At 41.4% G+C, this 17,796-nt stretch overlaps 1 protein-coding gene across 3 annotated transcripts in view; it reads right to left on the reverse strand.

Annotated features, from left to right (window-relative positions):
- Positions 1-17,796, reverse strand: part of Acot9 (acyl-CoA thioesterase 9) — a 50,369-nt gene that overhangs the window by 9,495 nt on the left and 23,078 nt on the right. For all 3 annotated transcript variants that reach the window (XM_039099645.2, XM_039099644.2, NM_001013960.1), the window contains 3 exons: positions 10,747-10,830; positions 10,289-10,392; positions 106-182 (listed from right to left, as the gene is read on the reverse strand). In XM_039099645.2, coding sequence (XP_038955573.1) covers positions 106-182; positions 10,289-10,392; positions 10,747-10,830 — 265 coding nt within the window. The remainder of the gene's footprint in view (positions 1-105; positions 183-10,288; positions 10,393-10,746; positions 10,831-17,796) is intronic.

The following is a 17,796-nucleotide window of genomic DNA, read 5'->3' on the forward strand; positions in this document are numbered from 1 at the left end:
TAAATTCAGGTCGTAGGCATATAAAAACTAGTTTTCCCTTCAGTCTTATGTTCCTTTGAAGTTTTTCAAATTATGGAATTATTTTTTTAAAAAAGCAGCAATTACCCTTTATTTTCAGAATCTCGAGCCACCATTACAAAGGTTGCATCCAAAACAGGCCAAAATTTATCATCACTGTGCATCTAAAGAACAAAGAAAAGAAAAACAAAGTTGTAAGGAATGAACTTATCAGGAAGACATACCATCATCATCATCATACTGTATCATCATCATCATCATCATTTTAAATTACTATATAGTATAGTCAACACTATATGTGTGAATATGGCTTCAAAGGTCAGATCCCTAAGAAGTAAAAGCACTCCAAGTCCAAGTCTAAGCTTTATTTGGCTGTTATACCAATGTCAAAATTAAAACTTACTACTACCTCTTAAAAAACTGAAACAACTGGCTAGGTGTATTGGCATATGTCTGTAATCCTAGCAACTTGCAATATTGAAGCAGAACAGTGCCTGTGAGTGTGGGGCTAGCTTAGTGGCTTCCAGGGTAGCTTGTGTGATTATAGTCCTGGTACCTGTGGTCCTGCCTCTATTTAAAAGAAGGAAGGAAGGAAGGAAGGAAGGAAGGAAGGAAGGAAGGAAGGAAGGAAGAAAGGAGGGAGGGAGGGAGGGAGGGAGGGAGGGAGGGAAGGAAGGAAGGAAAGAAAGAAGACTGAGGGGGAAAGGGAAGGGGAGGGGGAGGAGGAGGGAAAGGGGAAGGGGAAGGGGAAGGAGAAGGGGAAGGAAAGGAAAGTGGAAAAATTTCCAGGATGTCAAATGACCAATGCTTTGAGAGGAAATCCAAAGTTAAAAAAAAAGAAAGAAAAGAAAGAAGGAAAAGGGCCTGGTCAGGTGGGCACTCCTGAGGCTGCAGAGCAGAAGAGACCACCAACACTGCTCACCCCTGCCCACATCCCTGGCCCAAGAGGAAACTGTATAAGGCCTCTGGGCTCCCGTGGGGGAGGGCCCAGGAGCGGCAGGACCCCTGCGCCTGAGACACCGCCGGAACCTGAAGGAAACAGACCGGATAAACAGTTCTCTGCACCCAAATCCCGTGGGAGGGAGAGCTAAACCTTCAGAGAGGCAGACAAGCCTGGGAAACCAGAAGAGACTGCTCCCTGCACACACATCTCGGACGCCAGAGGAAAAAGCCAAAGACCATCTGGAACTCTGGTGCACTGAAGCTCCCGGAAGGGGCGGCACAGGTCTTCCTGGTTGCTGCCGCTGCAGAGAGCCCCTGGGCAGCACCCCACGAGCGAACTTGAGCCTCGGGACCACAGGTAAGACCAAATTTTCTGATGCAAGAAAGCTGCCTGGTGAACTCAAGACACAGGCCCACAGGAACAGCTGAAGACCTGTAGAGAGGAAAAACTACACGCCCGAAAGCAGAACACTCTGTCCCCATAACTGACTGAAAGAGAGGAAAACAGGTCTACAGCACTCCTGACACACAGGCTTATAGGACAGTCTAGCCACTGTCAGAAATAGCAGAACAAAGTAACACTAGAGATAATCTGATGGCGAGAGGCAAGCGCAGGAACCCAAGCAACAGAAACCAAGACTACATGCCATCATCGGAGCCCAATTCTCCCACCAAAACAAACATGGAATATCCAAACACACCAGAAAAGCAAGATCTAGTTTCAAAATCATATTTGATCATGATGCTGGAGGACTTCAAGAAAGACATGAACACACTTAGGGAAACACAGGAAAACATTAATAAACAAGTAGAAGCCTACAGAGAGGAATCGCAAAAATCCCTGAAAGAATTCCAGGAAAACACAATCAAAAAGTTGAAGGAATTAAAAATGGAAATAGAAGCAATCAAGAAAGAACACATGGAAACAACCCTGGATATAGAAAACCAAAAGAAGAGACAAGGAGCTGTAGATACAAGCTTCACCAACAGAATACAAGAGATGGAAGAGAGAATCTCAGGAGCAGAAGATTCCATAGAAATCATTGACTCAACTGTCAAAGATAATGTAAAGCGGAAAAAGCTACTGGTCCAAAACATACAGGAAATCCAGGACACAATGAGAAGACAAAACGGCAACCAACAGATTGGGAAAAGATCTTTACCAATCCTACAACAGATAGAGGCCTTATATCCAAAATATACAAAGAACTCAAGAAGTTAGACCGCAGGGAAACAAATAACCCTATTAAAAAATGGGGTTCAGAGCTAAACAAAGAATTCACAGCTGAGGAATGCCGAATGGCTGAGAAACACCTAAAGAAATGTTCAACATCTTTAGTCATAAGGGAAATGCAAATCAAAACAACCCTGAGATTTCACCTCACACCAGTGCGATTGGCTAAGATCAAAAACTCAGGTGACAGCAGATGCTGGCGAGGATGTGGAGAAAGAGGAACACTCCTCCATTGTTGGTGGGATTGCAGACTGGTAAAACCATTCTGGAAATCAGTCTGGAGGTTCCTCAGAAAATTGGACATTGAACTGCCTGAGGATCCAGCTATACCTCTCTTGGGCATATACCCAAAAGATGCCTCAACATATAAAAGAGACACGTGCTCCACTATGTTCATCGCAGCCTTATTTATAATAGCCAGAAAATGGAAAGAACCCAGATGCCCTTCAACAGAGGAATGGATACAGAAAATGTGGTACATCTACACAATGGAATATTACTCAGCTATCAAAAACAACCAGTTTATGAAATTCGTAGGCAAATGGTTGGAACTGGAAAATATCATCCTGAGTGAGCTAACCCAATCACAGAAAGACATACATGGTATGCACTCATTGATAAGTGGCTATTAGCCCAAATGCTTGAATTACCCTAGATCCCTAGAACAAACGAAACTCAAGACGGATGATCAAAATGTGAATGCTTCACTCCTTCTTTAAATGAGGAAAAAGAATACCCTTGGCAGGGAAGGGAGAGGCAAAGATTAAATCAGAGACTTAAGGAACACCCATTCAGAGCCTGCCCCACATGTGGCCCATACATATACAGCCACCCAATTAGACAAGATGGATGAAGCAAAGAAGTGCAGACCGACAGGAGCCGGATGTAGATCGCTCCTGAGAGACACAGCCAGAATACAGCAAATACAGAGGCGAATGCCAGCAGCAAACCACTGAACTGAGAATAGGTCCCCTATTGAAGGAATCAGAGAAAGAACTGGAAGAGCTTGAAGGGGCTCGAGACCCCAAAAGTACAACAATGCCAAGCAACCAGAGCTTCCAGGGACTAAGCCACTACCTAAAGACTATACATGGACTGACCCTGGACTCTGACCCCATAGGTAGCAATGAATATCCTAGTAAGAGCACCAGTGGAAGGGGAAGCCCTGGGTCCTGCTAAGACTGAACCCCCAGTGAACTAGATTGTTGGGGGGAGGGCGACAATGGGGGGAGGATGGGGAGGGGAACACCCATAAGGAAGGGGAGGGGGGAGGGGGATGTTTGCCCGGAAACCGGGAAAGGGAATAACACTCGAAATGTATATAAGAAATACTCAAGTTAATTAAAAAAAAAAAAAAGAAGGAAAAGGAGAAGGAGGAGGAAGAAGAGGAGGGGGAAGGGGGGAGGAGGAGGAGGAGGAGGGGAGGGAGGGAGGAAGAGGAGGGGGAGGAGGAGAAGAATATAAGAGGATAGTTAATGCTTTGACTCTAACCAATGCATATCTTGAAGAATAAAGAGACACTGGAGAGTAAAACTATAACTAAAGTGTAGAAACACTGATAATGTTAAACTGGATTAGACAGAAACAAAGACTCTTGAGTAATATGCCAGTTAGCAGGGTCTATTCAAATGGATGCCATTAAACAGGCGGGAAAACTGACCAAGTCTAGTAGTCTCTAGCCAAGTATTTCATTTTTATTTTTGTCTAATTAATTAATTAAGTTTACATTATGTGTATGGCGTTCTGCCTGCATGAATATCTGTGCTGTATGTGCATGCAATGCCGGCAGAATCCAGAAGAAGGCATCAGAACACTTGGAATTGGAGTTGGGAGCTGAACCAGGGTTCTACATAAGAACCACCAATGCTCTTTACCAGGAAGCCATCTATCCTGCCCCAATCTGTGGTGTTCATTCAGCCATAAAAAGTAAAGGTTCTCTGTCCCACTAGCTCTTCAGCTCTTATTAATGTTACCATTAAATTGTCTTCATAAATAGCCAAATAATGGCTACTTCTATGTATGACATAGGTTCCGGGCCCTCCTGTCTTGATCTTAAAATTTTCTTATTGATGCCCTCTACACATCCTATTTTAATTACTACCAGTATACTTCTTCAGAAAGTCTAGAGGGCACACCAAAATCATCTAGCGCAAGTACAGAACTCAGTCTCGTTAATTTAAAAACAAAAATTAGCCTTCTTCAATTATATTTTACAGAAACAAAAGATGAAATGGTCTGATATTTTATTCAGATACTTACATAATTACATCAGAACCTAAAGGGACAAGGAACTTAAAAAACTTGTGCTGAAGGAAACAAAGGGGACCCCTTAAAGGCTACTACACTAGGGAGAATCCTAAGCCTGAAGCAAGAGAGGTCATTATATGACAAGACAATGTAAGGAAAAACTAGCTGGTGGTCATCCATGCCTTTAATTACACAACTTGAGGGGGCAGAACCAGACATATCTATGTGAATTTGAGGCAAGTCTGGTCTACAGATCAGGCTACAAGGAGAAACATTGCCTTGAGAAAAAAAAAAAAAAGAAAAGAATGAAAGGATGAAGAATGGGAGGGAGGGAGGGAAAAACACAAGAAGGCAGCAATGTGGAAGAAGGGGCCAGAGGGAGGAAAATAAAACCCAAATTTTGATTGAAAATACCATAATGGGACTAGCAAGATAGCTCAGCAGTAAGGGGCTTGTGTGCTAGCCTGACAATTTGAGCTTGATACTCAGAACCCACATAAAGATGTAAACAAAACACGAACTTCACAAAATTGTCCACTGATCTCCACATACATAAAGAAAAGAAAAATGACATGCCACAATGAAAACTAATTCTTTGTGTGCTAGTGTGTAAAACAGAACCCTAAAGAGGACAGTGCTTCCTACTGTGTCGGGAATCAGGTCATATATGGTACTTAGTGAAGTTTTAAATATCAGAGCTTTGCTTTCTGTAAATGGGGAAAGTACTTAAAACAAAAATGCCCTCCCAGGAGAAGCTCTTGGTCCTGCCAAGGCTGGACCCCCCCAGTGTAGGGGAATGTCTGGGTCAGAAGGGGGGTGGATAGGGAGAGGGATACCCTCATAGAGGAAGGGGCATGGGGATGGGATAGGGGGCTTAGGGATGGGAAACTGGGAAAGGGAATAAAATTTGAAATGTAAATAAAAAATATCCAATAAAAAAATGCCCTCCTGAAGCTGCTTATATTTTCCAGGTTCAGCCTCAAGCAATTAGAGAAGATATTTATATAGCTTAGATAACTCTTATAACAGATAAAAATTTTGATTTGAGTCATATACATACATACATACATACATACATACATACATACACACACACACACACACACACACACACACACACACACACAGTCTAGGTAAATAAAAGTTCACTAAAGGGGGTTCATGAGTTTTAGCATTTGGAGGAGGATGCTATTGATCAATTTGTTTTACATTTGAGACCCGGTGTTACATAGCCTAGGCTGGCTTTCTAGAACTTGTTGCAAAGGGAATGACTATCCTGAACTCATGATCCTTCTGTTTTGGCCTCACAAGTTTTGGTATCAATACCTTCAGCTGCTTAATCAATTAATTAAAAAATTACAAGCAGACCTAAATGGGACATCTATATCACCCTGTCTAAGTTTCAGGGAACATCATGGAAAAAGGATGAAAAAAATCTAAGAGTCAGAAGATAGAAATGATGGCTGTGGAATTCCATCCTTTGGACTTGGCATGGCTGCTGTACTTATGAACTTAAGAGCTGGTGAACCTGCATATGACTGTACCCTTCAACCTCTCACCATGAAGAAGGGAGGGTGCTATGAGGCCTCACTTCTCCCTGAGGAGCTATTGGCAGTTAATGGTTGCTGTGAAAGGGATAGTCACATTTCTCCATGGCATAGCCACTGGCTACGTTTTTCATGTTCCAGTAAATAACCCTCCACCCCACTCAGGCTTATGGATGTAAACCTAATTAAACCCAGTGGGTCACCAAAATACTCACATGAAAGGAGTAGGAAGACTTGCGAGAAGAAAGGAGGTGGTGGGAGGGAAACAAGATGATTATGTGGGTGTGAATATGTTCAAAGTATATGATTGTATATGAAACTGCAAAATAAATGTAAGTATATACTTATTTAAAACAAAATTCTATCAGCTCCTAAACAAGATGCTTACTCTATCCATAATTGATAAAGACACCTGATGCTCCTAAACAATTAAAAAAGATAGTCATCTAGAAGAGACTTCAGCCCATTTAAAAGGGTACACACCAACAGCTGCCAGACTCCAAAGAATTACTGTGAAGAATAAAGTCCAATTTTCTAGTAAGTACTTAAGGTGAGACACAATGGCCCTACTGAAACACTGAAGCACCACCAATCAAGAACTAGTATTTCTCTTCAAAATGGTTAAACATCTCACCATACACTGGTAGGTCTTCAGAACTAAGAAGTTTCCTGGATAAAATGCCAAAATACCTTGTCTGAGAAGTACTGCATAATATATTATAATCATTTCTTTATGTGGATGTCTGCTTATGATATGGTGAGGTCCTTGTAGACATGTATACTACAAACCCTATGTACAAATACTAGCAGATAAATATGCCATTAATATTTCCAAATTATTAAAATAATATTTCCAAATTATTAAATGGGAGTTCATGAATGGGCCCTTGTAGAATTCAAGCTTTAAGAGAAAGGAACTTTGTGCACCTTGCTCACTGTTGTATGCACAGAGCAGAAAAGATGCTCAATAAGTGACTGGCAAATTGATTTCATGAACAGATATTAGGAAGTGGGCTGGGTGATTCAAACGCAGGTACTGCTGCTGTTAAGAAGTATATGTAGCTAGCAGAAGAAAGTAAGTTTGTACACAGTTCTAGAGGACAAAAAGCAGCAGGTGCTAGGAAGAAGAGACAGAGAATGGGTCTTGAAGAAGGAACAATCATTCCAGCTGCAAGAGTCAAAGAAGAGGTAGAACAAGATGTAACCCAAAAGCGCAGTTCAAACACACAGAATCAGAGCAGGAGACATTTCAGGTAAAGAAAGAGGCATTAACAGAGACTTGCTTGCTAAATATTTACATTATGGTTTAATATAACTAATACTTGCCCATAGCCATATGTTTAACGTTCAGCAGAGCAGGGATCGGACCCAGGATCCCCTCTGCTACCTCTCTAGCACAGAAATATTGCAAAAGTCATGAATTATCAGTCAAATAGCCCACAAGGAAGGCAGATTTATAACAAAGTTTTTGAGCTAAGTAGAATAGTTCAGTTGGTACAGTGCTTGAAAGAAGACCTGGGCTCAATTCCTAGTATGACATAAATCAAGCAAGCTGGCATAGATTTGTAATCCCAACACTCAGTAGGAAGAGACCAGAGGATCTAAAGTTCAAAGTCATCCTCAATTCTAGGCCTGGCATACATAAAACTAAAAAAAGAAAAAAAGTTTTACTTGTCTGACATTGACTTGACTTTGACTTTTCACCAACACATACATATTCCCCCTTCTCTCCCTCCCTCCCTCCCTCCCCCACTCTCTCCCTCCCACTCTCTTCCTTTCCCTCCCCTTCTCCTTCTCTCAATTCTATATATATATATATATGTATGTATGTTTATATATATGTGTGTGTATATATATATATGTGTATATATGTATATATATTCTAATCTAGTTATACAAGATTCAAATAGCCTTGATTCCTAGGAATGCAGGCCCTAGGCCAAGAATTTACTGTACACAGCTGTGGGCAGGGTAGAAATTTGGTTAAGTGTCTATAAATCATAGAAGCATCCACAGCAACTTTAAGTTTTATTATTTTTAAAAGAACAAATAACCTAGCATTACTATTAACTTCATAAATATGGGGATATAATTCGATCACTTTGATACAATATTTAAGTTTTAAAAATGTATGGGTAGTTAATGCAGACATGTCTAATGGGTCAAAGTGCTGAGAATTAAGTGGTTCTTGAACATGCAGCCCAATATATGTCCATCTATATCACCCTATCTAAGGCTTGAGGGACACCCCAGGAAACAGGGCAGAAAATCCATTAAGATTCAGAAAATGGGAAGAAGTACTGTACAATGCTGTTTCCTGTTTAGAATCTGGCCACTGCACTCATAAAGTCACAGTAGCTCTCCTTACCCGCACAAGACCTACAAAACATCGGCCCTTAAACGTTCCATCCGGGATACATGAAGGGATTAGGAAGCCCCACCTCTTGTTGAGAAGCCACTGGCAGCTACCAATGGGTAAGGAGTCATTTTTTTCAGTGGTGTAGTCACTGTTTCAATAAATAACCCCCACCCATGGTCAAGCAAGCAGACCTAGCTAAACTCAGTGAGTCACAAAAAAATGACATAAAAGTATGAAGGGTATTAGTTGGCAAGAAAGATAGAAGTGATTCAGTGGGACTCAAAGGAGGCTAAGACAGGGTAATGGGGGTACATATGTTCAAAATTCCTTATATGCCTGCTTAAAATTATGAAAGAATAAATTTTAAAATTTCTTAAGGCAAATTCACTTATTTTGACAACTACTATACATAGCAAGCTTTGGACTTTTCTGAAGTCTGATTTTTTTTATCCAAGAGGTGAAATGCTTTAGAATTCTACAGTAGAAAAGAATGCATCTGGCAGCCCACTGACTACCACATCATATTTAAATAAATCACCCTTAAGTTTTCCACAGTGAAATACTGTGCATGCTCCGAATTATTTGTTACTATATTGATTAGCCTCTGAGTTCTGCTCATTTAGAAGAGCTGCTATAACTGCTACCCAAATGACTAGTAAGGACTGATGGCTTCGGATGTAGCTCAACACTTAGAGCATTTGCCTAGTATGTGAAAGAATGTGTGTCTAATCCCTAGTACCAAAAGAAAGCATAGAATTGAAGGGGGTCTTTCATCCCTGAAAAGGTATGAGGAAGTTCTACTCTCCAGACCTACAGGTGGAAATATTTGAGAACAGGGACACTACAGACATAATTAGATTAAATGAAAGCCAAGTATAGCAACTAATGAATATATTCCCAGCATTTGTGAGGCTAAGGCAGAAGGATTACTATGAGTTCCAGGACAGCCTGTGTTACACAGTGAGGTTCTGTCTCAACAACAACAACAACAACAACAAACACGAAAGAGAGAGAGAGAGAGAGAGAGAGAGAGAGAGAGAGAGAGAGAGAGAGAGAGAGAAATTAACCCAGACATTGTGGCACATGCTTATTATCCCAACCCTAAAGAAGTGGAGGCAAAATTAGGAATCTGAAGACAGCCTAGACTACAGAAGATGAACCTGTCTCAGAAAAACAAAACCCCAAAACAACAAAAGCCACCAACTGCTTCCGTAAGGTTGCCGCATCAGTTGTGCCAATGGCAAAGCAACCAATAGCTATTTTACCATCGGGTACTAATACATTCTTGAGGGCCAGTTGAAGGCCAGCGTGAGGTACTTAAAACCCTCTCTCCAAAAAGAGCAATAAACAATGAGTTCATATTGGAGCAGAGTGGGCCTTCAATCCAATATGATTATCATATTAATAAGAGAAAATACACAGAAATATAGATGTATGAAAACCATGCAATGACAAAAGCATAAAAGTCCCGTGAAACCAAGAAGAGATAAGCAAAGAAAAGCTCCTTCAGGTTTCAGAGGGAATGTGACTCTGCAGCTGACACCGTGGTTTGGGAATCAGTGTCTCCAAAACAATAAATTGCTGAGATTTTTTAAGCCACCTGTTGTGGCTTAAAAAAATGTTGTTGTTCTTGTGGCAACTCCAGAGAAGTAATGTGATAATTGATTCAATTAATATCTAATATAACTCAGACTTTTGCGAAATCCTCCAGAGCAAAACCAGAAACAAGCACCTTAATGTATAGTTGTATGATTACAAAGTCATACATATGTATGTAACAGATGAGGTGTCAGTCTTTGTGCAACAGGAAGATGCTAACTCCCCTTCAACTGTCAATTGTTGAGGCTGTGGACTGCACATCTGTCCATGAATATAATTTTTCTTCAAGTGAGACTAGCTGATTATATATGAATAGTGAGCAATCTTAAGGTGTATACACACCTGAAACATTTTCATCTTCACTTCCATGGAAGTCTTTCCAACCCAGCTAACATGGCCAGTGAACTTAATGTCCTGTTCAGGGCTTAAGCTGTATTTACACATATCTGCAAAACAGAAATTCAAGATCCACCCAAACCATATCAAGAAAGTCTATAGGATAAGGGAACAATATCAAGTGAAAAGCTGCAATTGCACTATATTTCTTATCTTTAAAACTAAAATAAAATTTAGCATAAAAAACAAATTTAAATGTCTTTCTGAAAACTGGAGACCATGCAAAGACTAAAAAAAGCTAGAATCAAGTAAAATTCTTCCAACTAACTATATAAATATCATGTTATACTCTACTTTCATATATACATTAAAATCCCCTATAAGGGAAACAATTTTCCCCAATCTCAATAACACTTTGCAACTACTGAAAATCCTAAGCATGCAGAGAAGCTGGTCTTACTTACCAATCTTGTCCACCAGGACTGTAACGATTGATAATGGAGACATCTTGGTAGAATGATTTTGGTTGTGCATGTAGCAAACAAGAACTGTAGGGAACCAAAGAGTTTAAAATAAAGAAAAGCAGAATTATTTCTTCCATTTACAATTCTCTTTTTGAAATTTGCAAAGGGTCTTATTAACAATAAAATCTTCTAATACTCCAGTAATGGTCTTATCTTAGAACCAAAGATTTTTTTTCCTTTGGGTTACTTAAGTCAGGGTCTCATTCCATTGCCCTGACTGGCCTGGAATTCACTGTTTCCCAGGATGCTTTCAAACTTGTGATTCTTCTAACTCATCCTCCTAAGTACTTGAATTATACATGTGAGCCTCCAGGCCTGTCAAAAACCTTTTTCCCTCTTTTGAGAAATGCTCTTTTATTTAATGTGCTTACGGGTGTGCCTGATTGTATGTATATGTACCACATTTATGCAAGAAGCTGTAGAAGTGTGTCCTAGTTAGGGTTACTACTGCTATGATGAAACACCATGATGTGGAGGAAAGGCTTTGTTTGGCTTACACTTCCACATCATTATTCATCATTAAAGGAATTCAAGACAGAAACTCAAACAGGGCAGAAACCTGGAGGCAGGAAATGATGCAGAGGCTAATGGAGGGGTGCTTGCTGTCTTGCTTTCCATGGTTTGCTCAGCCTTCTTTCTTATAGAATCCCGGGACCACCAGCCTAGGAATGGCACCACCCACAATGAGCTATGTCCTCCCCTGTCAATCACTATTTAAGAAAATGTCCCGCCCACACCCGCGGATCCCGGCCCGCAGCAGCTCTCTGCTCCCAGACCCGGTGAGAGAGAGACCCAACCGCCTGGTCAGGTGGGCACTCCTGAGGCTGCAGAGCGGAAGAGACCACCAACACTGCTCACCCCTGCCCACATCCCTGGCCCAAGAGGAAACTGTATAAGGCCTCTGGGCTCCCGTGGGGGAGGGCCCAGGAGCGGCAGGACCCCTGCCACAGACACCGCCGGACCCTGAAGGAAACAGACCGGATAAACAGTTCTCTGCACCCAAATCCCGTGGGAGGGAGAGCTAAACCTTCAGAGAGGCAGACAGGCCTGGGAAACCAGAAGAGACTGCTCCCTGCACACACATCTCGGACGCCAGAGGAAAAAGCCAAAGACCATCTGGAACCCTGGTGCACTGAAGCTCCCGGAAGGGGCTGCACAGGTCTTCCTGGTTGCTGCCGCTGCAGAGAGCCCCTGGGCAGCACCCCACGAGCGAACTTGAGCCTCGGGACCACAGGTAAGACCAAATTTTCTGCTGCAAGAAAGCTACCTGGTGAGCTTGGGACACACGGAAGCAGAATTTCTCTAGAACCGGGCACGTTCTGTGTTTACCGGAAGTCCCACACCCGCGGATCCCGGCCCGCAGCAGCTCTCTGCTCCCAGACCCGGTGAGAGAGAGACCCAACCGCCTGGTCAGGTGGGCACTCCTGAGGCTGCAGAGCAGAAGAGACCACCAACACTGATCACCCCTGCCCACATCCCTGGCCCAAGAGGAAACTGTATAAGGCCTCTGGGCTCCCGTGGGGGAGGGCCCAGGAGCGGCAGGACCCCTGCCACAGACACCGCCGGACCCTGAAGGAAACAGACCGGATAAACAGTTCTCTGCACCCAAATCCCGTGGGAGGGAGAGCTAAACCTTCAGAGAGGCAGACAGGCCTGGGAAACCAGAAGAGACTGCTCCCTGCACACACATCTCGGACGCCAGAGGAAAAAGCCAAAGACCATCTGGAACCCTGGTGCACTGAAGCTCCCGGAAGGGGCGGCACAGGTCTTCCTGGTTGCTGCCGCTGCAGAGAGCCCCTGGACAGCACCCCACGAGCAAACCTGAGCCTCGGGACCACAGGTAAGACCAAATTTTCTGCTGCAAGAAAGCTGCCTGGTGAACTCAAGACACAGGCCCACAGGAACAGCTGAAGACCTGTAGAGAGGAAAAACTACACGCCCGAAAGCAGAACACTCTGTCCCCATAACTGACTGAAAGAGAGGAAAACAGGTCTACAGCACTCCTGACACACAGGCTTATAGGACAGTCTAGCCACTGTCAGAAATAGCAGAACAAAGTAACACTAGAGATAATCTGATGGCGAGAGGCAAGCGCAGGAACCCAAGCAACAGAAACCAAGATTACATGCCATCATCGGAGCCCAATTCTCCCACCAAAACAAACATGGAATATCCAAACACACCAGAAAAGCAAGATCTAGTTTCAAAATCATATTTGATCATGATGCTGGAGGACTTCAGGAAAGACCTGAACACACTTAGGGAAGCACAGGAAAACATTAATAAACAAGTAAAAGCCTACAGAGAGGAATCGCAAAAATCCCTGAAAGAATTCCAGGAAAACACAATCAAACAGTTGAAGGAATTAAAAATGGAAATAGAAGCAATCAAGAAAGAACACATGGAAACAACCCTGGATATAGAAAACCAAAAGAAGAGACAAGGAGCTGTAGATACAAGCTTCACCAACAGAATACAAGAGATGGAAGAGAGAATCTCAGGAGCAGAAGATTCCATAGAAATCATTGACTCAACTGTCAAAGATAATGTAAAGCGGAAAAAGCTACTGGTCCAAAACATACAGGAAATCCAGGACTCAATGAGAAGATCAAACCTAAGGATAATAGGTATAGAAGAGAGTGAAGACTCCCAGCTCAAAGGACCAGTAAATATCTTCAACAAAATCATAGAAGAAAACTTCCCTAACCTAAAAAAAGAGATACCCATAGACATACAGGAAGCCTACAGAACTCCAAATAGATTGGACCAGAAAAGAAACACCTCCCGTCACATAATTGTCAAAACACCAAACGCACAAAATAAAGAAAGAATATTAAAAGCAGTAAGGGAAAAAGGTCAAGTAACATATAAAGGGAGACCTATCAGAATCACACCAGACTTCTCGCCAGAAACTATGAAGGCCAGAAGATCCTGGACTGATGTTATACAGACCCTAAGAGAACAAAAATGCCAGCCCAGATTACTGTATCCAGCAAAACTCTCAATTAACATTGATGGAGAAACCAAGATATTCCATGACAAAACCAAATTTACACAATATCTTTCTACAAATCCAGCACTACAAAGGATAATAAATGGTAAAGCCCAACATAAGGAGGCAAGCTATACCCTAGAAGAAGCAAGAAACTAATCGTCTTGGCAACAAAACAAAGAGAATGAAAGCACACAAACATAACCTCACATCAAATATGAATATAACGGGAAGCAATAATCACTATTCCTTAATATCTCTCAATATCAATGGCCTCAACTCCCCAATAAAAAGACATAGATTAACAAACTGGATACGCAACGAGGACCCTGCATTCTGCTGCCTACAGGAAACACACCTCAGAGACAAAGATAGACACTACCTCAGAGTGAAAGGCTGGAAAACAACTTTCCAAGCAAATGGTCAGAAGAAGCAAGCTGGAGTAGCCATTCTAATATCAAATAAAATCAATTTCCAACTAAAAGTCATCAAAAAAGATAAGGAAGGACACTTCATATTCATCAAAGGAAAAATCAACCAAGATGAACTCTCAATCCTAAATATCTATGCCCCAAATACAAGGGCACCTACATATGTAAAAGAAACCTTACTAAAGCTCAAAACACACATTGCACCTCACACAATAATAGTGGGAGATTTCAACACCCCACTCTCATCAATGGACAGATCATGGAAACAGAAATTAAACAGTGATGTAGACAGACTAAGAGAAGTCATGAGCCAAATGGACTTAACGGATATTTATAGAACATTCTATCCTAAAGCAAAAGGATATACCTTCTTCTCAGCTCCTCATGGTACTTTCTCCAAAATTGACCATATAATTGGTCAAAAAACGGGCCTCAACAGGTACAGAAAGATAGAAATAATCCCATGCGTGCTATCGGACCACCACGGCCTAAAACTGGTCTTCAATAACAATAAGGGAAGAATGCCCACATATACGTGGAAATTGAACAATGCTCTACTCAATGATAACCTGGTCAAGGAAGAAATAAAGAAAGAAATTAAAAACTTTTTAGAATTTAATGAAAATGAAGATACAACATACCCAAACTTATGGGACACAATGAAAGCTGTGCTAAGAGGAAAACTCATAGCGCTGAGTGCCTGCAGAAAGAAACAGGAAAGAGCATATGTCAGCAGCTTGACAGCACACCTAAAAGCTCTAGAAGAAAAAGAAGCAAATACACCCAGGAGGAGTAGAAGGCAGGAAATAATCAAACTCAGAGCTGAAATCAACCAAGTAGAAACAAAAAGGACCATAGAAAGAATCAACAGAACCAAAAGTTGGTTCTTTGAGAAAATCAACAAGATAGATAAACCCTTAGCCAGACTAACGAGAGGACACAGAGAGTGTGTCCAAATTAACAAAATCAGAAATGAAAAGGGAGACATAACTACAGATTCGGAGGAAATTCAAAAAATCATCAGATCTTACTATAAAAACCTATATTCAACAAAATTTGAAAATCTTCAGGAAATGGACAATTTCCTAGACAGATACCAGGTATCGAAGTTAAATCAGGAACAGATAAACCAGTTAAACAACCCCATAACTCCTAAGGAAATAGAAGCAGTCATTAAAGGTCTCCCAACCAAAAAGAGCCCAGGTCCAGACGGGTTTAGTGCAGAATTCTATCAAACCTTCATAGAAGACCTCATACCAATATTATCCAAACTATTCCACAAAATTGAAACAGATGGAGCCCTACCGAATTCCTTCTACGAAGCCACAATTACTCTTATACCTAAACCACACAAAGACACAACAAAGAAAGAGAACTTCAGACCAATTTCCCTTATGAATATCGACGCAAAAATACTCAATAAAATTCTGGCAAACCGAATTCAAGAGCACATCAAAACAATCATCCACCATGATCAAGTAGGCTTCATCCCAGGCATGCAGGGATGGTTTAATATACGGAAAACCATCAACGTGATCCATTTATAAACAAACTGAAAGAACAGAACCACATGATCATTTCATTAGATGCTGAGAAAGCATTTGACAAAATTCAACACCCCTTCATGATAAAAGTCCTGGAAAGAATAGGAATTCAAGGCCCATACCTAAACATAGTAAAAGCCATATACAGCAAACCAGTTGCTAACATTAAACTAAATGGAGAGAAACTTGAAGCAATCCCACTAAAATCAGGGACTAGACAAGGCTGCCCACTCTCTCCCTACTTATTCAATATAGTTCTTGAAGTTCTAGCCAGAGCAATCAGACAACAAAAGGAGATCAAAGGGATACAGATCGGAAAAGAAGAGGTCAAAATATCACTATTTGCAGATGACATGATAGTATATTTAAGTGATCCCAAAAGTTCCACCAGAGAACTACTAAAGCTGATAAACAACTTCAGCAAAGTGGCAGGGTATAAAATTAACTCAAATAAATCAGTTGCCTTCCTCTATACAAAAGAGAAACAAGCCGAGAAAGAAATTAGGGAAACGACACCCTTCATAATAGACCCAAATAATATAAAGTACCTCGGTGTGACTTTAACCAAGCAAGTAAAAGATCTGTACAATAAGAACTTCAAGACACTGAGGAAAGAAATTGAAGAAGACCTCAGAAGATGGAAAGATCTCCCATGCTCATGGATTGGCAGGATTAATATGGTAAAAATGGCCATTTTACCAAAAGCAATCTACAGATTCAATGCAATCCCCATCAAAATACCAATCCAATTCTTCAAAGAGTTAGACAGAACAATTTGCAAATTCATCTGGAATAACAAAAAACCCAGGATAGCTAAAGCTATCCTCAACAATAAAAGGACTTCAGGGGGAATCACTATCCCTGAACTCAAGCAGTATTACAGAGCAATAGTGATAAAAACTGCATGGTATTGGTACAGAGACAGACAGATAGACCAATGGAATAGAATTGAAGACCCAGAAATGAACCCACACACCTATGGTCACTTGATTTTTGACAAAGGAGCCAAAACCATCCAATGGAAAAAAGATAGTATTTTCAGCAAATGGTGCTGGTTCAACTGGAGGGCAACATGTAGAAGAATGCAGATCGATCCATCCTTATCACCCTGTACAAAGCTTAAGTCCAAGTGGATCAAGGACCTCCACATCAAACCAGACACACTCAAACTAATAGAAGAAAAACTAGGGAAGCATCTGGAACACATGGGCACTGGAAAAAATTTCCTGAACAAAACACCAATGGCTTATGCTCTAAGATCAAGAATCGACAAATGGGATCTCATAAAACTGCAAAGCTTCTGTAAGGCAAAGGACACTGTGGTTAGGACAAAACGGCAACCAACAGATTGGGAAAAGATCTTTACCAATCCTACAACAGATAGAGGCCTTATTTCCAAAATATACAAAGAACTCAAGAAGTTAGACCGCAGGGAAACAAATAACCCTACTAAAAAATGGGGTTCAGAGCTAAACAAAGAATTTACAGCTGAGGAATGCCGAATGGCTGAGAAACACCTAAAGAAATGTTCAACATCTTTAGTCATAAGGGAAATGCAAATCAAAACAACCCTGAGATTTCACCTCACACCAGTGCGATTGGCTAAGATCAAAAACTCAGGTGACAGCAGATGCTGGGGAGGATGTGGAGAAAGAGGAACACTCCTCCATTGTTGGTGGGATTGCAGACTGGTAAAACCATTCTGGAAATCAGTCTGGAGGTTCCTCAGAAAATTGGACATTGAACTGCCTGATGATCCAGCTATACCTCTCTTGGGCATATACCCAAAAGATGCCCCAACATATAAAAGAGACACGTGCTCCACTATGTTCATCGCAGCCTTATTTATAATAGCCAGAAGCTGGAAAGAACCCAGATGCCCTTCAACAGAGGAATGGATACAGAAAATGTGGTACATCTACACAATGGAATATTACTCAGCTATCAAAAACAACGAGTTTATGAAATTCGTAGGCAAATGGTTGGAACTGGAAAATATCATCCTGAGTGAGCTAACCCAATC

This window comes from Rattus norvegicus, chromosome X (genome assembly GCF_036323735.1).
Source record: "Rattus norvegicus strain BN/NHsdMcwi chromosome X, GRCr8, whole genome shotgun sequence".
NCBI classification, from domain to species: Eukaryota; Metazoa; Chordata; class Mammalia; order Rodentia; family Muridae; genus Rattus; species Rattus norvegicus.